Source organism: Anomaloglossus baeobatrachus, chromosome 5 (genome assembly GCF_048569485.1).
Source record: "Anomaloglossus baeobatrachus isolate aAnoBae1 chromosome 5, aAnoBae1.hap1, whole genome shotgun sequence".
Lineage (NCBI taxonomy): Eukaryota > Metazoa > Chordata > Amphibia > Anura > Aromobatidae > Anomaloglossus > Anomaloglossus baeobatrachus.
The window spans coordinates 534,263,764-534,280,768 of record NC_134357.1 but is presented as its reverse complement, the minus strand read 5'-3'; the positions used below and the strand labels follow the sequence as shown (position 1 = coordinate 534,280,768).

Genomic DNA, 17,005 nt, shown 5'->3' with positions numbered 1-17,005 from the left:
AGCTGCTGGTGCCCACAGCAGCTTGTGGTCAAGTTACATGAACATGACTCAGCTGTCACATGCTGGTCACCAATTAACCACTCATAAAACACAACGTTCAAAGTTTCTTATAAAAGGACTGGACTCTATTAATGAGATTAGGGAACCCTTCCAGGACGCTGAAGTGTACACAGTACTCCTGTGATGCAAGATGCCATGTTGTTTCCTACTCATTAATCGAGTCCCTCCGATGAGAAAGGATTGCTACAACATAACGGTAATGTTGATTCATATTTCTGTTATTGTGTCATGGGCGTCACGTTGGCTCAGTGGTTAGCACTGCAGTCTTGCAGTGCTGAGATCCTGGGTTCAAATCCCACCAAGGACACCATCTGAAAGCAGTTTGTATGTTCTCCCCGTGTTTGCGTGGGTTTCCTCTGGGTACTCCGGTTTCCTTCCACACTCCAAAGACATACTGATAGGGACTCTAGATTGTGAGCCCCAATGGCGACAGTGTTGCCAATGTATGTAAAGCGCTGTGAAATTAATAGCGCTATATAAATGAATAACATTATTATTATTATTATTTTGTATAAGATTCTATCACTATAAAGTAGTTCTAATGCCTATGTACCATCATTGATTATTCATGTGCTAATAAAATAAATAGTATCTTGCTATAAAGAATCTTAGTATTCGTGCCTGATTAGGATATCAGTGAGCGCTTAGTAAGTACGGGCTTTCAGCCCCCTTTTTAGGAGAATTTAGCAAGACACTTTGACACATTCAGAGCAGGAATGAATGTGTCACATGGATTTATGTCTTTTTATATCAATTAAGAAATGTGCTCCTCAGAGCATCTGGGGGCATCACAGCCCTGGACCAGACCTCAATCAAAGGTCAATAAAACTTTTACACTGCTTATCTATGAACTGCTGCAATATTTACTGCCACAACAGTTTGTCTCCTTGCCATACTGATCGTTCTGCTTCACATAACTTGTCTTATTTACTGCTTCATTTTATTTCCTGTGTTGTATAAATATGTCAGTCTTCAGATTTTGTATTATACTGAGCCTGATGAAGAGACCTGCGTAGTCTCGAAAGCTTGCTATTATTACCATCTTTTCAGTTAGCCATTAAAAAGGTATCAACCACTGAGGACTCTCAGTTCTTTTAAACAATTTTTTCAACAGAAGAAACACAGCGGTTGGTGATTTACAGACTTCATGCAGGCATTACCTGGAAAGGATTCTCTACAAATTATTAAAAATTAACATTTTATTAATAGTTGTTAATTTGTTCAACTACTTTTGAGCCCCTGCAATATGGAGGCTTTGTAGAAAAATGGTTGCAATTCCTAAACGTTTCACAGTTAATTCTTGTTCAACCCCTTTAATTGAACCTGAAATTCTTCACTTTAATTGCATCTCAATTGTTTTATTTCATGTTAAAAAAAATAGCATATCGAGCTGAAATCAAAAAGATTCTGTCACTGTCCAAATATTTCTGGACCCAGCTGTATGTGGTTTGGTAGCTTTAGGCAATCCAAACTATTGTACGGGGTCAATATTTTCTGTCAGATGACTTTCTTGAAGAAATATTACACATACAGTGAGAATTTTGTTTATTAAACTAGAATTGTACTGATTTATGATGGATCATTGGCACTTCTATGAAATCTAACCAGAAAATTGAAAAAAGTGTTAGTGCTCCCTCTGATGATCTGAAGTTGTGGGTTGTATTAATTACCTAGGCATGTTAACAATGCAATTATTTTTATTTCTTCTGTCCATGGTGTTACAGCAGCTCTAGGTAGATGACCAAAATGAGATGTCCCCAGTCCACGAGATTCAAAACCCCCCGTACCAAGCAAAACCTACTGTGTCCCAACTTTTGTTGGCACACAGCTTTTTTATGTTCCACAGAGGGCGCGTCCATTCCACAGCAGACGCATTCTCTACATTAAAGTATAGGGTCGTAGCCAGACAACGGTCTTCTATGCCCAGGGAGCTGCAATAAACGAGGTGCGTAACTGTCGTTACAAACACCAAATCCATGATGACAGCCCCCAGTGTGTCAGTAAAACTAGAATTAAATAAAAACTAAATAAACAGTGAATTTAATTTTGTATTAAAAATACTTGATTTCATAATACAAGAATTAAAAAAAAACGCAAGACCTTACCTTTAAAGGAAACATGTTTCAGACTGTCAGTGATTTGAGACTGGGACGGAAGTTCACCTTCCAACAAGATAATGACCCAAAGCCTACTGCTAAAACAACACTCGAGTGGTTTAAGGGGAAATGTGTAAATGTATTGGAGAGGCCTAATCACAGCACAGACCTTAATCCAATTGAGAATACTTCTGCAAGTCGCTGTACACTTCAAATGAGGGAGGATTTCTATTTTCTGGCATCTCAGACTCAACCATGGATGACTCCAATGCAAGATATCATATAATGGATATTTGTACAATTCTAAACAGAGAATATATCTTTCAGGCTCTGGAAGGTAACAATATTTGACCTTTATGTATCAATCACTGTCCTCCTTTTTTACTCTAACTATATTTTGGGAGGCACTGAAAAAGATCATGTGATCTGAGCAAATAAGGGTCTGCATTTTCTAATTCTGAGGAAAGGATGGATACTCTGGGCTGTAAGCGGTCTTCAAAACCAATCTATCTCCAACAGAAGGACTTTTAAAAGCCAAAGTAATTGGGGTCAGTTTTAGGTTGGGGACCCTGTATTGGTTTAGCAATAAAAATGGTGGTAACCTGATTGCGATATGGGAGACTATACCACCGATAAAGCAGCCACAGCCTGTGACAAAGAACAACCTGTGACTTCTCTCCATTTACTGGTTATTACTCACCTGGGCAGTTATTTGTAGGAAACTCCTCCTTACACAGCTCATCACCCCTCACATATGTCTCTGTAGTATTAATATGGGTCAGATTTTTAACCTGAAACAAATATTGTAAAAGTCACAGACAGATGGAGAAGTCACATCTATGATCAGCTCTAATCCTGCCATCTCCACCGTTCTCATTACACAAGTATAAAATATATAATACTGGAGGATAAAACAAGACTGAGCACAAGACCTTCACAGCCATCTACACATCATAGGAAGATTTCATGACACCTGCTCTCCATCTACCTGATGATCATGAGGAACATCTGGATTTTCTTGTTTACAGTCCTGTGGAAGAAGAGGACGGGGACATCTCTCTGGTGCTGTCCTCTCACTGGATAGAACTGGAGGAAACACATACAGGGACTGAATTCATTCTTTACATACAGATAATTATAGGTCATGTGTATTTAGTCCGGTCTATTACCTGTGGATGTGAGGGGCTGGGGAACCTCCATCATGGCGTCCTTGTACAGATCTTTGTGTCCTTCTAAATACTCCCACTCCTCCATGGAGAAATAGACGGTGACGTCCTGACACCTTATAGGAACCTGACACATACAATGATACCGTCATCCCCGATCCCTTCATAGCATAACTGTATAATGTCCCAGCATTCCCAGCATTTTCACCTCTCCAGTCAGCAGCTCAATCATCTTGCAGGTGAGTTCTAGGATCTTCTGGTCATTGATGTCCTCATGTATCAGGGGGTGAGGTGGAGGCCCCGTGATTGGGCTCAGGGGTCTTCCCCATTCCTCAGACACAGGGTCCTGACAACGCTCACTAGACGTCTTCTTCACTACTGTGTAATCCTGGTTATGGAGAGACACATTAATAAATCTCACTACAGACATTTCCAGAGTCCTCACCTCTCCAGTTCTGTCCGTCTGTTATTCCCATAGATAAGAATGATGTAATGTGACGTCATCAGAATCTCTCACCTCTCCAGTAAGCCGGAAGAGGATCTCTAGGGTGAGCTGTAATATCCTCTCCACCATCTTGTCCCTGTCCTTTTCCATCCTTGATGGGTCAATCATAAAAATGATCTTATATTGAAGATCTCCACTGAGAGGATCCAATATTGTAGGGACCTGAATAGAAGGAAGATGAGTATGTAAAATCATAAAGAATTCCATGTAATGATACAATTCCTGAAGATGCTAAGGAGAATATACAATAAGATGTAATGGGTTGATGTATTCACAAACCATATACACTAGAACAGGGGTCTCAAACTCAGCTGGGTGTATGGGCCGCATATAAAAAAAAAAAAATTGAGAGGGGCCGCATTCTTTTCAGGACAAAGTGACATTTTTAATGAATTCATGTTTTTTCCTACACACCTTTGGATCACTTTTTTTGAACATTTTTTGCTTGTTTAGTATAACAAACCTTCACTTTTTTGTTTAGTTTAGTTTATATATAAAAAGCATTTTAATGGCAAAAAAAAATAAATCATGATTTATTTTGAATTTTATCACCTTCTTGTAATATTGTTTTAAAATTAGCAGCATCATATAGTAATCTTAGCCAACATCTTGTAGTAATGTCCCCATCTGTGTTCCCTGTAGTAAGGTGCCCAGTAGTATTATGCCCATCCTTGTAGTATTGTGTCCAGTAGTTTTGTGCCCATCCTTGTGCCCTGTAGTATTGTGCACATCCTTGTAATATTGTGCCCAATAGTATTGTGCTCATCCCTGTAGTATTGTGCCCATCCTTGTAGCATTGTGCCCAGTAGTATTGTGCCCATCCTTGTAGTATTGTGCCCAGCAGTATTGTGCTCATCCTTGTAGTATTGTGCCCATCTTTGTAGCATTGTGTCCAGTAGTATTGTGCCCATCCTTATAGTATTGTGCCCAGTAGTATTGTGCCCATTCTTGTAGTATTGTGCTCAGTAGTATTGTGCCCAGTAGTATTGTGCTCATCCTTGTGGTATTGTGCCCATCCTTGTGACCCTGTAGTATTGTGCCCATGTTTGTAGTATTGTGCCCATCCTTGTATTATTGTTCCCTGTAGTATCTGCTCATCCTTGTGGTATTGTGCCCATCCTTGTGCCCTGTAGTATTGTGCCCATTCTTGTAGTATTGTGCTCATCCTTGTAGTATTGTGCTCATCCTTGTGGTATTGTGCCCATTCTTGTAGTATAGTGCCCTTCCTTGTAGCATTGTGACCAGTAGTATTGTGCCCATCCTTGTATTAATGTGCCCAGTAGTATTGTGCTCATCCTTGTAATATTGTGCCCTGTAATATCTGCTCATCCTTGTGGTATTGTGCCCATCCTTGTGCCCTGTAGTATTGTGCCCATCCTTGTGGTATTGTACCCAGTAGTATTGTGCCCATCCTTGCAGTATTGTGCCTAGTAGTACTTTGCCCATACTTGTAGTATTGTGCCCTGTAGTATTGTGCCCATCCTTGTGGTATTGTGGCCATCCTTTAGTAACACGCAAAAAAAAAAAATTCTCTTCACCGTTCCCTCTTATTAGGCTCCGTGCCCACGATCAGGGTTTGCAGCGTTTTGAATGCAGCATGTTTCAGCTGCGTCTAAAACGCTGCGATGTACAGTACAACAAGCACAGTGGATGGATTTGTAAAAATCTCATGCCCACTGTGCTTGTGAGGCCAGCAGTGAAGACTGACCTGCGGTGCGGCTTGCAGAGGGGAGTCGCTTTCCCTCCCTAGGTAGAACACAGCAAGGAGACCGCAGCACTCTGAACCCTGATCGTGGGCATGGGCATCTGCGGTCTCTTAAGGAGGACCCTTGTGGCCCCGCAGGTCAGGACTCGCCGCGTCCACAACGCAGCAGGACCTGTTCGTGAGCATGTACCAGCTTGTTGCGGCCCGTGACGATCGCAGCTCTATGCCGGGGTCTGGCGCCGGCAGCACTTTACTACAATTGAATCATATACGGTGCCGCGCAGAGGAGCTGTCTGCATTATACCAATGGCTACCGCCGGCCAATCAGATGCAAGGAGGGGACGTCATACAGCGACGACACTTCCTTGCATCTGATTGGCGGGCACCTGCCATTGGTATGACGCAAACAGCTCCTTTGCGCGGCACCGCAAATGATTCAATTGTAGTAAAGTTGTGCTAGCGCCGACCCCCGGCATAGAGCGGCAATCGTCACGGGGTCTGGGGGCCGCAACAAGCAGCCTCGGGGGCCACATGCGGCCACCGGGCCATGTGTTTGAGACCTCTGCACTAGAATGTCAAGAACACCTCCCTCTTGCTGCATTAGTGACTCGGATGTGACTGTAAAGGGGACTGCGCTTCTTACACTAACTCGTCCACTCACCTACCACAATATCACAAAGAGCTAAGTGCACCACACAGCGAATTGCTCGGATACGGATGTCGCTACTCGTGGCTCGAGGTTCTCCGGACCCTAGGGCTAAGGGTCACACCCGAATAAGGAAGGGGGGTATTTACAGGGGAAATATAGTTTGTGACGCCACCCATGGTGTACGGTAATTGGGAGTACCGCCGCTGCCGTTGGGAGCACTCGGGGTGATTGAGTGGGGCAGCAAGTTGACGTTACCCTCCAAGGGTAGGGGAAGGCCCCGGGACTCTGGATGGTGGTATGGGATACAAGGGGAGCACAGGCTCGCTGGTTGCAGGGTGTTAATCAGGTACTCACTCAGCAACACAGCAGGCGCTGACAACAGGGCAAACCAAGTCTCTGACTGCCGCTGTCACCTGAAGGGAGCTCATCCAGGTCCCGTCCCCTGCAGCACTGCCTGGTGGTCCGTGACCCCCCTCCTGGCACAGTATTTTAGAGTGTCCTTTGTGGCCCGTCAGCTTGGAGCTTTCCGGGCGCCGCTCCTCACTGTGGCTAAGTAGAAGAGCTTGCTCTCAGGGGCTCATGCTTGGGATTTCAGTGGGCTGCTTGTTTGGAAAGTCCTATCCCCCTCGTTGCGCTAGTGCCCCTGATCTCTGAGCTTCGTGGGAACAGTCCGTAGAGGTCCTGTCCTCCACAGGTTAATTGCCGGGTTGCCTGAAGCTTCTCCCCGACCTAGGGTCCGTGTACCCAGTCGTGCCTTTGGTCCCAGACTGGTGATTAGGCCCAGGCTGCTCACCATCCTCAAAGACAGGTCCCAGGCACCTAGCCTCAATCCCCTGCGACCGGGGGTCCTACTCATCTAGGTCCAGACCTCAGTCTGCGACCTAGTCTGCTTCTCCCCTAGGAGCTACAACTCCCAGCTTCCTCAGAGCTCCTCACAGCTCGAGGCTACCACTCAACTGACTTGACACCTCCCACCTCCCTGCCTGACCCCTAGGTGGCCGGCCTTATTCCAGCTTAAGCAGCCCACTGGTGTGTCTGACAAGGTGTGGTGCAAGGTGTATCTAGGATTTGTGAATACTGGTGGAGGCAGTACTACATGTTAGGTTCCCAGAACCATGAAGTGGGGGGTGGGGGGGTCAAGCTCTGCACGGGGAGAGAAAGATTGTGCAGAACCCTGTGACGACTTGACTAGTTCAGGGCGTCACACATCAACTCCACAATGCTTATGAATAACAGTGGTCATTTTGATAGGCCAGTGAGACACCTGCCCTGTTTGTCACACACTTGTACACCTACGTTTCTGAACTGCCTGAAGGTAGTCTTACTGTGCTCTGGAAAATGCAGGGTCACACAACCAGGTTATACTTTTCTTCTTCATTGTTGTGGGTATGTTGGGAGCAGCAGGGAACAAACTTATTAAATTTAATATACATTACTTAAAAACATCATGAAAAGCTAAAAGGACATATCGTATTTTTCGGAATATAAAATAAACTTTTTTTCCCCCAAATGTTGGGGGAAAGTGGGGGGTGCGTCTTATATTCTGAATATAGGGCATGGCTGTGGGAAATGAGAGTGCTGCGGTGGAGCGGGTCATCGGCGGCATGCGCAGGCTGTAGCAGCGCCTGCCGTGACCACGTGGGTCTGCTCATTTTATATGCATGCATCCTCCGCCCATCATCTCTCAGCACTGAAGCCAGCTCTGACAGGTGGGCGGGATGATGGGGGGGGAGCCGGCCCGCGTGATCAACTACAGCCTGGAGTGATCATGTGTGGCTATATTCACGGACCCCTGCGCATCATCATCAGCACGGGGGGCAGTGAATAAGTATGGTATACTCACCGGTCCCTGCAGCATCGCGATGTCCTCCTTATCTGCTGGCCCGCTGATCTGTGTAGAGAGCGGTGAGCACAACAATGACGTCATCCCTGTGTGCATCTCTCTCCACACACATCAGCGGGCCAGCAGACAGGAGGTCATCGTGATGCTGCAGGGAACGGTGACCGGCTCCACACAGGTCACCGGCGCTGCTGCTGGCACAGACAGCAAGACGAGTGATGCTGCTGGAGCAAGGAAAGGTGAGTATAAACGTTTATTTTTTCTGTGCCACAAGATGGGGGTATTTAGCAGCATGGGGGTATATAGCAGCATGGGGGTATTTAGCAGCATGGGGCTATTTAGCAGCATGGGGGTATTTAGCAGCATGGGGGTATACAGGCCCGGACTGACCATAGGGCAATACTGGCAAATGCCAGATGGGTCGGTGCCTGTAGTGGGACGGTGCCTGTAGTGGGACGGTGCCTGTAGTGGGCCGCTGTATCTGCAGTCACTGCCGCACTCCTCAGCAGTGTTTGCATGCCGTGCACACACTAGCTGCAGCAGGAGCAGGAGGCAGCGCGCTGCGCTGTGCCGGCCCTGCTGTGATAGAGTGCCCGAGATGCACACACTGCTGAGAAGCACGGCGGTGGCGTTGCCAGTGACCACAGCTTCCTCCTTCCTATTCAGATGTATTTGCATTTTTCAGACATAAATACATTTGAATAGTGCGCCGGGACTGGGCCCCAGCCCCGATGTGCAGCAACGTGTGCTGCGGGCGCCACACTGGATACATAAGCCAGCGGTAAGGGCTCCATGGAGGAGCCGAAGATGAAAGGTATAATTAATGAGGATGAGTGGGGAGGGACTGAGGACACATAATGGGGGTATATTTGTGAAGGAACACAGCTTTCTGACAAGCAGAGGTGGTATTCCGAGGGAGGGGGAGGTAGGAGTGTGTAGTGTGGGGGGGGTGTATTTTATAATGGGGGGGCATTGTATTTGTATGTATGTGTAGGGGGTGAATTGGGGGTGCATTGTATTGTGTGTGGCGGGAGGGGTAATGGAGGGTGCATTGTATTGTGTGTGGGAAGAGGGGTAATGGGGCGTGCATTGTATTGTGTGTGTGTGGGGGGGAGGGGTGATGTGTGTGTGGGGGGAGGGGTAATGGGGGTTGCATTGTAGTGTGTGTGTGCGCGTGTGTGGGGAGGGGTAATGGAGGGTGCATTGTATTGTGTGTGTGTGGGAGGGGTAATGGAGGGTGCATTATATTGTGTGTGTGTGGAGGGGTGATGGAGGTGCATTGTATTGTGTCTGTGTGGGGGGGGTAATGAAGGGTGCAATGTATTGTGTGTGTGTGTAGTGGGAGGGGTAATGGAGGGTGTGTGTGTGTGTGTGTGTGTGTGTATATACACATTACAAAAGAGCAGTTTGGGGGAAATAGATAAATAAAAATAATAATAGAGGGGCAATATGGGGGGCTATTATGGAGAGAGGCAGTGTGGGGGTATATTATAAAGAAATCAGTGTGGAGGGGACATTATGGAGGGAAGCTCTGTATGGGGACATTATGGAAAGAGGCAGCGTGGGGGTATATTAAGGAGAGAGGCAGTGTGGGAGGTATTTTGGATAAGGGCAGTGTGGGGGGATATTTTGTGAAGGAAGCACAGCAATTATTTATTCAGGGGCACAGCATGGGAGATATTTATATTTATGGGGCAGTATAATGATTCTTTTATTTTTAAAGGTGCTGTGTGGGGAAGTGCTGCTGAAGAATAAAGAGGGAGGTCTGCAGAGATGAGCGGTGGGCACGAAACCTCATCATGGCGTCTGTACTGCGTGGAGACAAAAAGGATGGGAATGACTCAGAAGATGTCACCTATAAAAGGTACCTGGATGTAAATGATTATTTGTGATATGCCTGCGTCTTATCAGTATTGTGGTTCCTGTATGGTCCACAGTCTGATAACAACAACTCCCAGCATCTCCTTACCATTGTTAAGGACACGCTGGGAGTTGTAGATTACGGCATCTTCCGAGCCTTCCCATTGATCTGCATTGTAAAATACAGAGTGTTTTCCGAGTGCAAAAACACCAGAAGAATGGAGCGGACACTTCATTTAATCACTTGGTGGTTTTAGAAACCCGAAGTTGGTAAAAGATGCTCAAAAGCCTGAGCCTGTGCACAGCGAGAAGATGTATATGGCCATTCGAGTATTTTTCATAGTAGTTTCCATGGTGGGATCTGACCCCAAAAAATGTCATTGCACATTCCCTAAGTGGTATGTGTCCAAAATTATCACCAGTGAAAACAGCTTCCCTGATCACCTATCTGTAGAATAGGTCAATATTAGTTCAGGGGGATCTGATTTTGTATCCCTGTCCATCAGCTATATGACGGCAGCATTATGTGGAGAGCAGCATCCTCTTCATTATCTGCGAGACCCAGCTCTGTAGGGAAAATAGCGGCTTCACCAGGCCCTGCTACTAAAAGCAATAAATAGGCCTGAGCTGTAATACTGGACGCAGCCGTGACTCCATGTTATACGTCGTGTTACACAATCGCACAAAGATATTACACATTCACCACCCGAAAAGTGGGCCTGTGCACCCCCAAATGCCAGGGCTGAATTTTAGTCCCAGTGTAAGGGGTGGGCAGACCCCTTACAAGGAGGCGCAGTTTTCCCCCCTGAAAGCTGTTAATGTTGATGTTATTAATAAAAATGTTTATACTGTTTTAGTGGGTTTCCCCTAGTGGCCGGGTGGGACGGCTGTCCCCATAGAAACAGTGCAGGAGAGAGGTGGAGCCGGCAGCTTGGGGGAGGGAGAGAGTGTGTTGTAGAAAAAAGGTTTTGAGTCTGGAGGCAGTCGAGTCCGGGACAGGAGAGAAGGAGCAGTGGGGGCAGGGTGTGGGAGCTAGGTGAACAGCGTACGGAGAGAAGAGAAAGAGAAAGTGTCCTCTATGGTGAAGCAGGTTTGAGTGGGTCGAGTCTGCGGTAGCCGGAGTGGGAGCCCAGGTGAAGTAGAGTAGCCGGGCACATCCCCACGAGAGGAGACGACAAGAAGAGGTTTTCCCCCCCATCAGGAGTTGTGAACCGAAGCTAACAGATTACTGCCATTGTTGTGAAGATGCGTGCAATAAACATGCCTTCTGATTCAACTGATCTTCGTCTGCAAAGTCTGTATACGTCTGACAGCGTTCTCTGTATCACCACACTCTGCCCCATCAAACAATCTCCTGTCCCAATAGTGACGGCGGGGCCGGGGGTTAGCCTGGCATACAAAGGGGCCACGACTACAACCCCCGGCACCCCGTTACACCAGTCCGGCCCTGGGGGTTGTGAGGCAGTGACAGGGGTAATATTTGAAGACCGCTATGTGTCCCCCAGAATGTGTCTGGAAACCCTCTGAGTTTGCTATAGCTATTACGGGGAGTATAGCACAAAGGGTAACAGGGAGACAGATCCTTCCTCTCAGTCCAGGTTTTGTAGCAATCCTCATGTCCATGATTTTAGTTTAAATGTTGCAGAGAACATCAGGGTGTGTCTCAGTTGAGAGCCAGGCTTGATGAAGCTAACACATGCTGCGTGAGCTGAGCTGGCTCTGTGTGGAGTGAACACAGGCCAAGAGTATGAGCCTAGGAGAACCTTAAACAGATCCCTGCGGTTAACGGGGTCCTAAGGTAACAAGACTTTTTATACCAAGGATTTGTCTATATGCACCGGCTGTGATCCGGAAGAGACTTTGACTGTGGGAAATTGGATCTATTTATGCTGCAACAATAAATAGACTGTTGGTGTGAACACGCTGCTGCCTCACTGCCTCACGTTTTTGCCCAAGCAACGCTGCTACCTCACAGGGTATATGTACAAGGATGGGGATTATATACAAGGCAGGAGGATCATTACCAGGATGGGATACCTTAGTTAGAGAATTTGGGGACATTACCCCTATAACAGTGTCAGCAGCAGATCCTCGCCCCATAACAGTGTGTCATGACCACACTTTTTGCTTAAAATTTTATTTTCCTCCTCTAAAACCAGGGTGCGTTTTATGGTCTGGTGCGTCTTATAGTCCGAAAAATACGGTACACACAAGTCAAAATGGTACTAAAAGAAACTAGTTAAATGTTATGAATGTAAGTATTCCAACACCGATAAAAGGGAAATAATGTCTATTTCAATGCCAAATGTCCAAAATCACCCTGCAATGCTCCTCTTTTTCCAGTAAATGTTCATACCATCATAAGGATGGTGGTTGGTCCAGGATCTGTGGGCCTTGGTTACATTGGTATTGGTATCAGGTAAATAGATTGTTAGTGTGAACACGCTGCTGCCTCACGTTTTTGCCCAAGCAACGCTGCTACCTCACATTATGGTGGAGAATGCGGGCAAGGCAGCCTGGTTGCTAAGGGCAATGGCCTAAGAGGTACTTCCCCGGAAAAAAAAAAATATTTTTTTTTTTTTTACTGACTGTTTGCGGTGGATTGGCAGGTCCACGAAGCTTATAGGCGTTGCAGCCTGGTTGCTAGGGGCAACAACCCAGTGTCCACATGTTTATGATCAAGCCTGCAAGGTTACAGTTTAACTTAGCAGCCACCATGGAGGATCTTGTAAAGCAGCTGGCCCAGTCTAGTGCTCAACTACAGCAGGCTTTTGCACAAACCAGTGCACAACAGCAACAGGCTAATGCTCAGCAGTAACAAACCAATGTCCAGCTCCAGCGGGCGTTAGTTCAGCAACAGGAGACAAACAGCTTGTTGACTCAGCAGCTTGCGGCTCTGCGAGAAGCGCTCCCAGTGGTAACTCCAGGTCATCCAATCCTACCTGCGGCCCAGGACAGATTAAGGGCAGCACTTACAAAGATGAGTGCAGAGGACGACCCAGAAGCTTTTCTCTCTGTGTTTGAGAGGACCGCTGAGCGAGAGACATTGTCTATCGACCGTTGGACTGATGTTGTGGCCCCGTTCTTGGTAGGTGAACCCCAAAAAGCCTACCTGGATCTTAGCAGTGGGCCAAGGACTATGGCACACTGAAAGGTGAGATCCTTGCACGAATGGGGGTTAACACTTATCTCCGGGCCCAGCGAGTGAATTAGTGGTCCTTTGTGGAGGGAAAACCTGCACGTTCACAGGCCCATGTCTTACTGGTTCTTGTGAAAAAATGGCTCCAGCCGGAGACCTTGAACCCCAGACAGATGATTGAGCGGGTGGTGATTGAATGGTTTGTGCGGACTTTGCCAGCCCCCATTCAACGGTGGGTGGGACAGGGGGATCCCGGTACCCTAGACCAACTAGTGAATTTGGTGGAACACTACACAGCTACCCAGGAGTTCGTCCGGGACTCTGCTTCACGGTGGGCACTCCGTAGGGATACGCCCTCTTCACAGTTGGTGAAAGACTCCCGTCCCTCCTCGAGTGCTGCCCCGTCTTCAGCCCTGGCAGAGAGTAAACCCCAGACTAAGGTCAGCCGGAGTCCCGGTTCCCCAAAGTCGGACACCCGAAACAGGGACACCTCTGCTGTTATGTGCTGGCGGTGCCATCAGCTCGGGCATGTGATGGCACAGTGCCCACTCACATCAGAACCCATAGACTGCCAGTACGCTCGCCGGGAATCAATGTATGCCCATACTGTTTGTGCCGTAAGCACTGTTACTATGGGGGAGGAGCCCCATCTCTGCAAAGTACGTGTTAATATACAGCAGAGGCTTTGTTGGACTCAGAAAGTGTAGTGACTCTTGTACATGCCTCCTTGGTCTCCGGGGAAAACCCCACGGGACATAAAGTAGGGGTACTTTGTATTCATGGAGACCTACGTGAATACCCTATGGAAAGGGTCACCATTGCTACCTCATGTGGAGAGGTTCAACATGAAGTGGGGGTGATTAAAAGACTTCCATATGATGTTATTTTGGGAAGAGACTTGCCCCTGTTCTGGACATTATGTGGGAAGCGACCTAGCCCTCCGAGGTGTATGATTGAACCAGGCCCTGAGCCGGACGATCCCGACTCAGGGATACCTGCCGTAGGGGTCACCAGTATAGGGACAGAGTGTAACCCTGCCAGGTTCTCCCTAGAGGTAATGGCAGGAGAGGTTGAGCCACCCGAGGCAATCCCGGAGTTGAACGTGTCTCCAGATAATTTTGGAACAGCACAGCTCCGGGACCCCACATTGGCTTCTGGACGTGGAAATGTACAGGTAATTGATGGGGTACCCCAGCGGCCTGGTGCCAAGCTGGAAACTCCCTACATGGCTCTAAAGCGAGAGTTGCTCTATCGGGTTGATACAATCCGGGGGGAAATAGTGGAACAGTTGGTGGTCCCTCAGCCGTACTGCCATCAGGCCTTGGAATTGGCTCATAACCACCTAATGAGTGGGCACCTAGGTGAAGAGAAAACGGAAGGCATGTTTCAGCGGTTTTACTGGCCAGGGGTCGGCGCAGAAATTAAGAGGTTCTGTGAGTCCTGCCCCGTTTGTCAGTTGACTGCACCCACGCACAGTTTCCGTAGTCCTCTGATACCTTTACCCATTATAGAGCTGCCTTTTGAGCAGATTGCTATGGATCTGATCGGACCCATTGTAAAATCAGCCCATGGTCACCAGCACATCCTGGTAGTGATGGATCACGCGACGCATTATCGGGAGGCCGTTCCACTGCGTCACACCTCGGCGAAGCTTATTGCTCGGGAGTTGTTTGCTATGTTCTGTTGCGTGGGGTTACCCAAAGAAATCCTGACCGATCAGGGCACTCCCTTTATGTGTAAAATTACGAAGGAACTGTGCAAACTCCTCCAGATCAAGCAGCTACGCACGTCAGTGTACCATCCCCAGACCGATGGTCTAGTAGAATATTTTAATAAAACTCTGAAGGCTATGTTGAAAAAGGTGGTCTCCAAAGAGGGGAAAGATTGGGACATGTTATTGCCATATTTAATGTTCGCTATCCGCGAGGTCCCACAATCTTCCACCGGGTTCTTGGCATTTGAGTTACTGTATGGCAGACATCCGCGGGGACTGATGGATATTGTTAAGGAAACTTGGGAACAGGAGCCCACCCCTCACAAAAGCACGGTGGAATACGTTATGGGTATGCAGGATCGTATCACGGCAGTAATGCCCATTGTTAAAGAGCATTTGCTGGATGCTCAGGCGGCCCAAAGTACTCAGTATAATAGAAAGGCCTCCGTCAGGTCTTTTAAACCGGGGGATCGTGTCTTAGTCCTAATACCTACCGCAGAAAGTAAGTTCTTAGCCAAATGGCAAGGTCCCTATGAGACCCGGGAGAAAGTAGGGGAAGTAAACTATAAGGTGTATCAGCCAGGTAGAAGAAAACCAGAGCAAATATACCATGTAAACCTGCTGAAGGCGTGGAAAGACAGAGAATGTATGGTGGCTGACGTAACGTTGGACCTAACCTTTTCAGGTGCCTTGACAACAACAAAGGAGGAGTCCCCTGATGATGAATTGGGAGTAAGGATAGGGAATTCTCTCTCAAAACAGCAGAGACGGGAGTCTCGGAGGTTAGTACAGCGGAATACGGATGTGTTCTCAAGCCTACCAGGCCGAACAACCGTAATCCACCATGATATTGTCACCGAGCCTCAAGTAAGGGTACGCCTGAGGCCATACCGGGTACCAGAGGCTCGTAGGCAAGCCATTGCGGAGGAGGTAAAAAAGATGCTCAATCCACCAGCGAATGGGCCAGTCTCATTGTGCTGATCCCGAAACCAGACGGTTCTTTAAGATTCTGTAATGACTTCCAAAAGTTATATGAGGTTTCGAAATTTGATATGTATCCCATGCCCAGGGTCGACGAGCTGATAGAGAGACTGGGACGGGCCCAGTACTTCACGACTCTCGATCTCACTAAAGGTTACTGGCAGGTGCCGCTGACAGAGGCAGCAAAAGAAAAGACCGCTTTTGTCACGCCAGGGGGGCTCTATCACTATGTCGTCTTGCCATTTGGTTTACATGGGGCTCCGGCCACGTTTCAGAGATTAATGAACATAGTGTTAGAACCCCATCAACCGTATGCCTCCGCATATTTGGATGACATCATCATCTATAGCAGTGACTGGAGCACCCACCAATCTCAGGTACAAGCGGTAGTGGATTCGCTCAGAGCTGCTGGTCTGACGGCGAATCCACACAAATGTGCTATGGGTCTCAAAGAAGCCCGTTACTTGGGGTATGTGATAGGACAAGGGGTTATCAAGCCACAAGTAAATAAAATCAAAGCCATTCAAAACTGGCCTCGTCCCCTTACCACAAAACAGGTAAGAGCCTTTCTGGGTATAATGGGGTATTACCGACGATTCATACCCAATTTTGCTGGAAGGTTGGCGCCTTTAACCGATCTCTTAAACGGGAAGAAGTCGGTCATGATCCACTGGAATACACAAGCAGAGGAAGCCTTTCAGGCGCTAAAGGTAGTCCTATGTGGTCAGCCTGTACTTGCCAACCCTGACTTTCAAAAGGAGTTTATAGTACAGGCAGATGCCTCTGAGGTGGGTCTGGGTGCAGTTCTGTCCCAGGAGATAAGATGGAGAAGAGCACCCGATCACCTATTTAAGTAGAAAACTCAGCCCGGCAGAGAAGAACTATAGCATAGTGGAGAAGGAGTGCCTGGCCAGAAAATGGGCTCTGGAATCCCTATGCTACTACCTGCTGGGGCGACACTTTCGCCTGGTGACAGACCACTCCCCTTTGGTCTGGATGAGGAATGCCAAGGAGAGAAATGCTAGAGTCACCAGGTGGTTTCTCTCCTTGCAGAACTTTCACTTTTCTGTGGAACATCGGGCTGGTAGGTTGCAGGGCAATGCGGATTCCCTCTCCAGGGCCCCCTGTATGTTAGCGTATGTTCAACCCCGCCCGTTTGAACTGAGGGGGGGGATATGTGAGGCAGTGACAGGGTTAATATTTGAAGACCGCTATGTGTCCCCCAGAATGTGTCTGTAAACCCTCTGAGTTTGCTATAGCTATTACGGGGAGTATAGCACAAAGAGTAAC

At 47.5% G+C, this 17,005-nt stretch overlaps 1 protein-coding gene across 1 annotated transcript in view; it reads right to left on the bottom strand.

Annotated features, from left to right (window-relative positions):
• Positions 1-17,005, bottom strand: part of LOC142312924 (uncharacterized) — a 79,065-nt gene that overhangs the window by 22,187 nt on the left and 39,873 nt on the right. Inside the window, 5 exon segments of the mRNA XM_075351912.1 lie at positions 2,857-2,947; positions 3,145-3,242; positions 3,326-3,449; positions 3,531-3,710; positions 3,840-3,989. Coding sequence (XP_075208027.1) covers positions 2,857-2,947; positions 3,145-3,242; positions 3,326-3,449; positions 3,531-3,710; positions 3,840-3,989 — 643 coding nt within the window.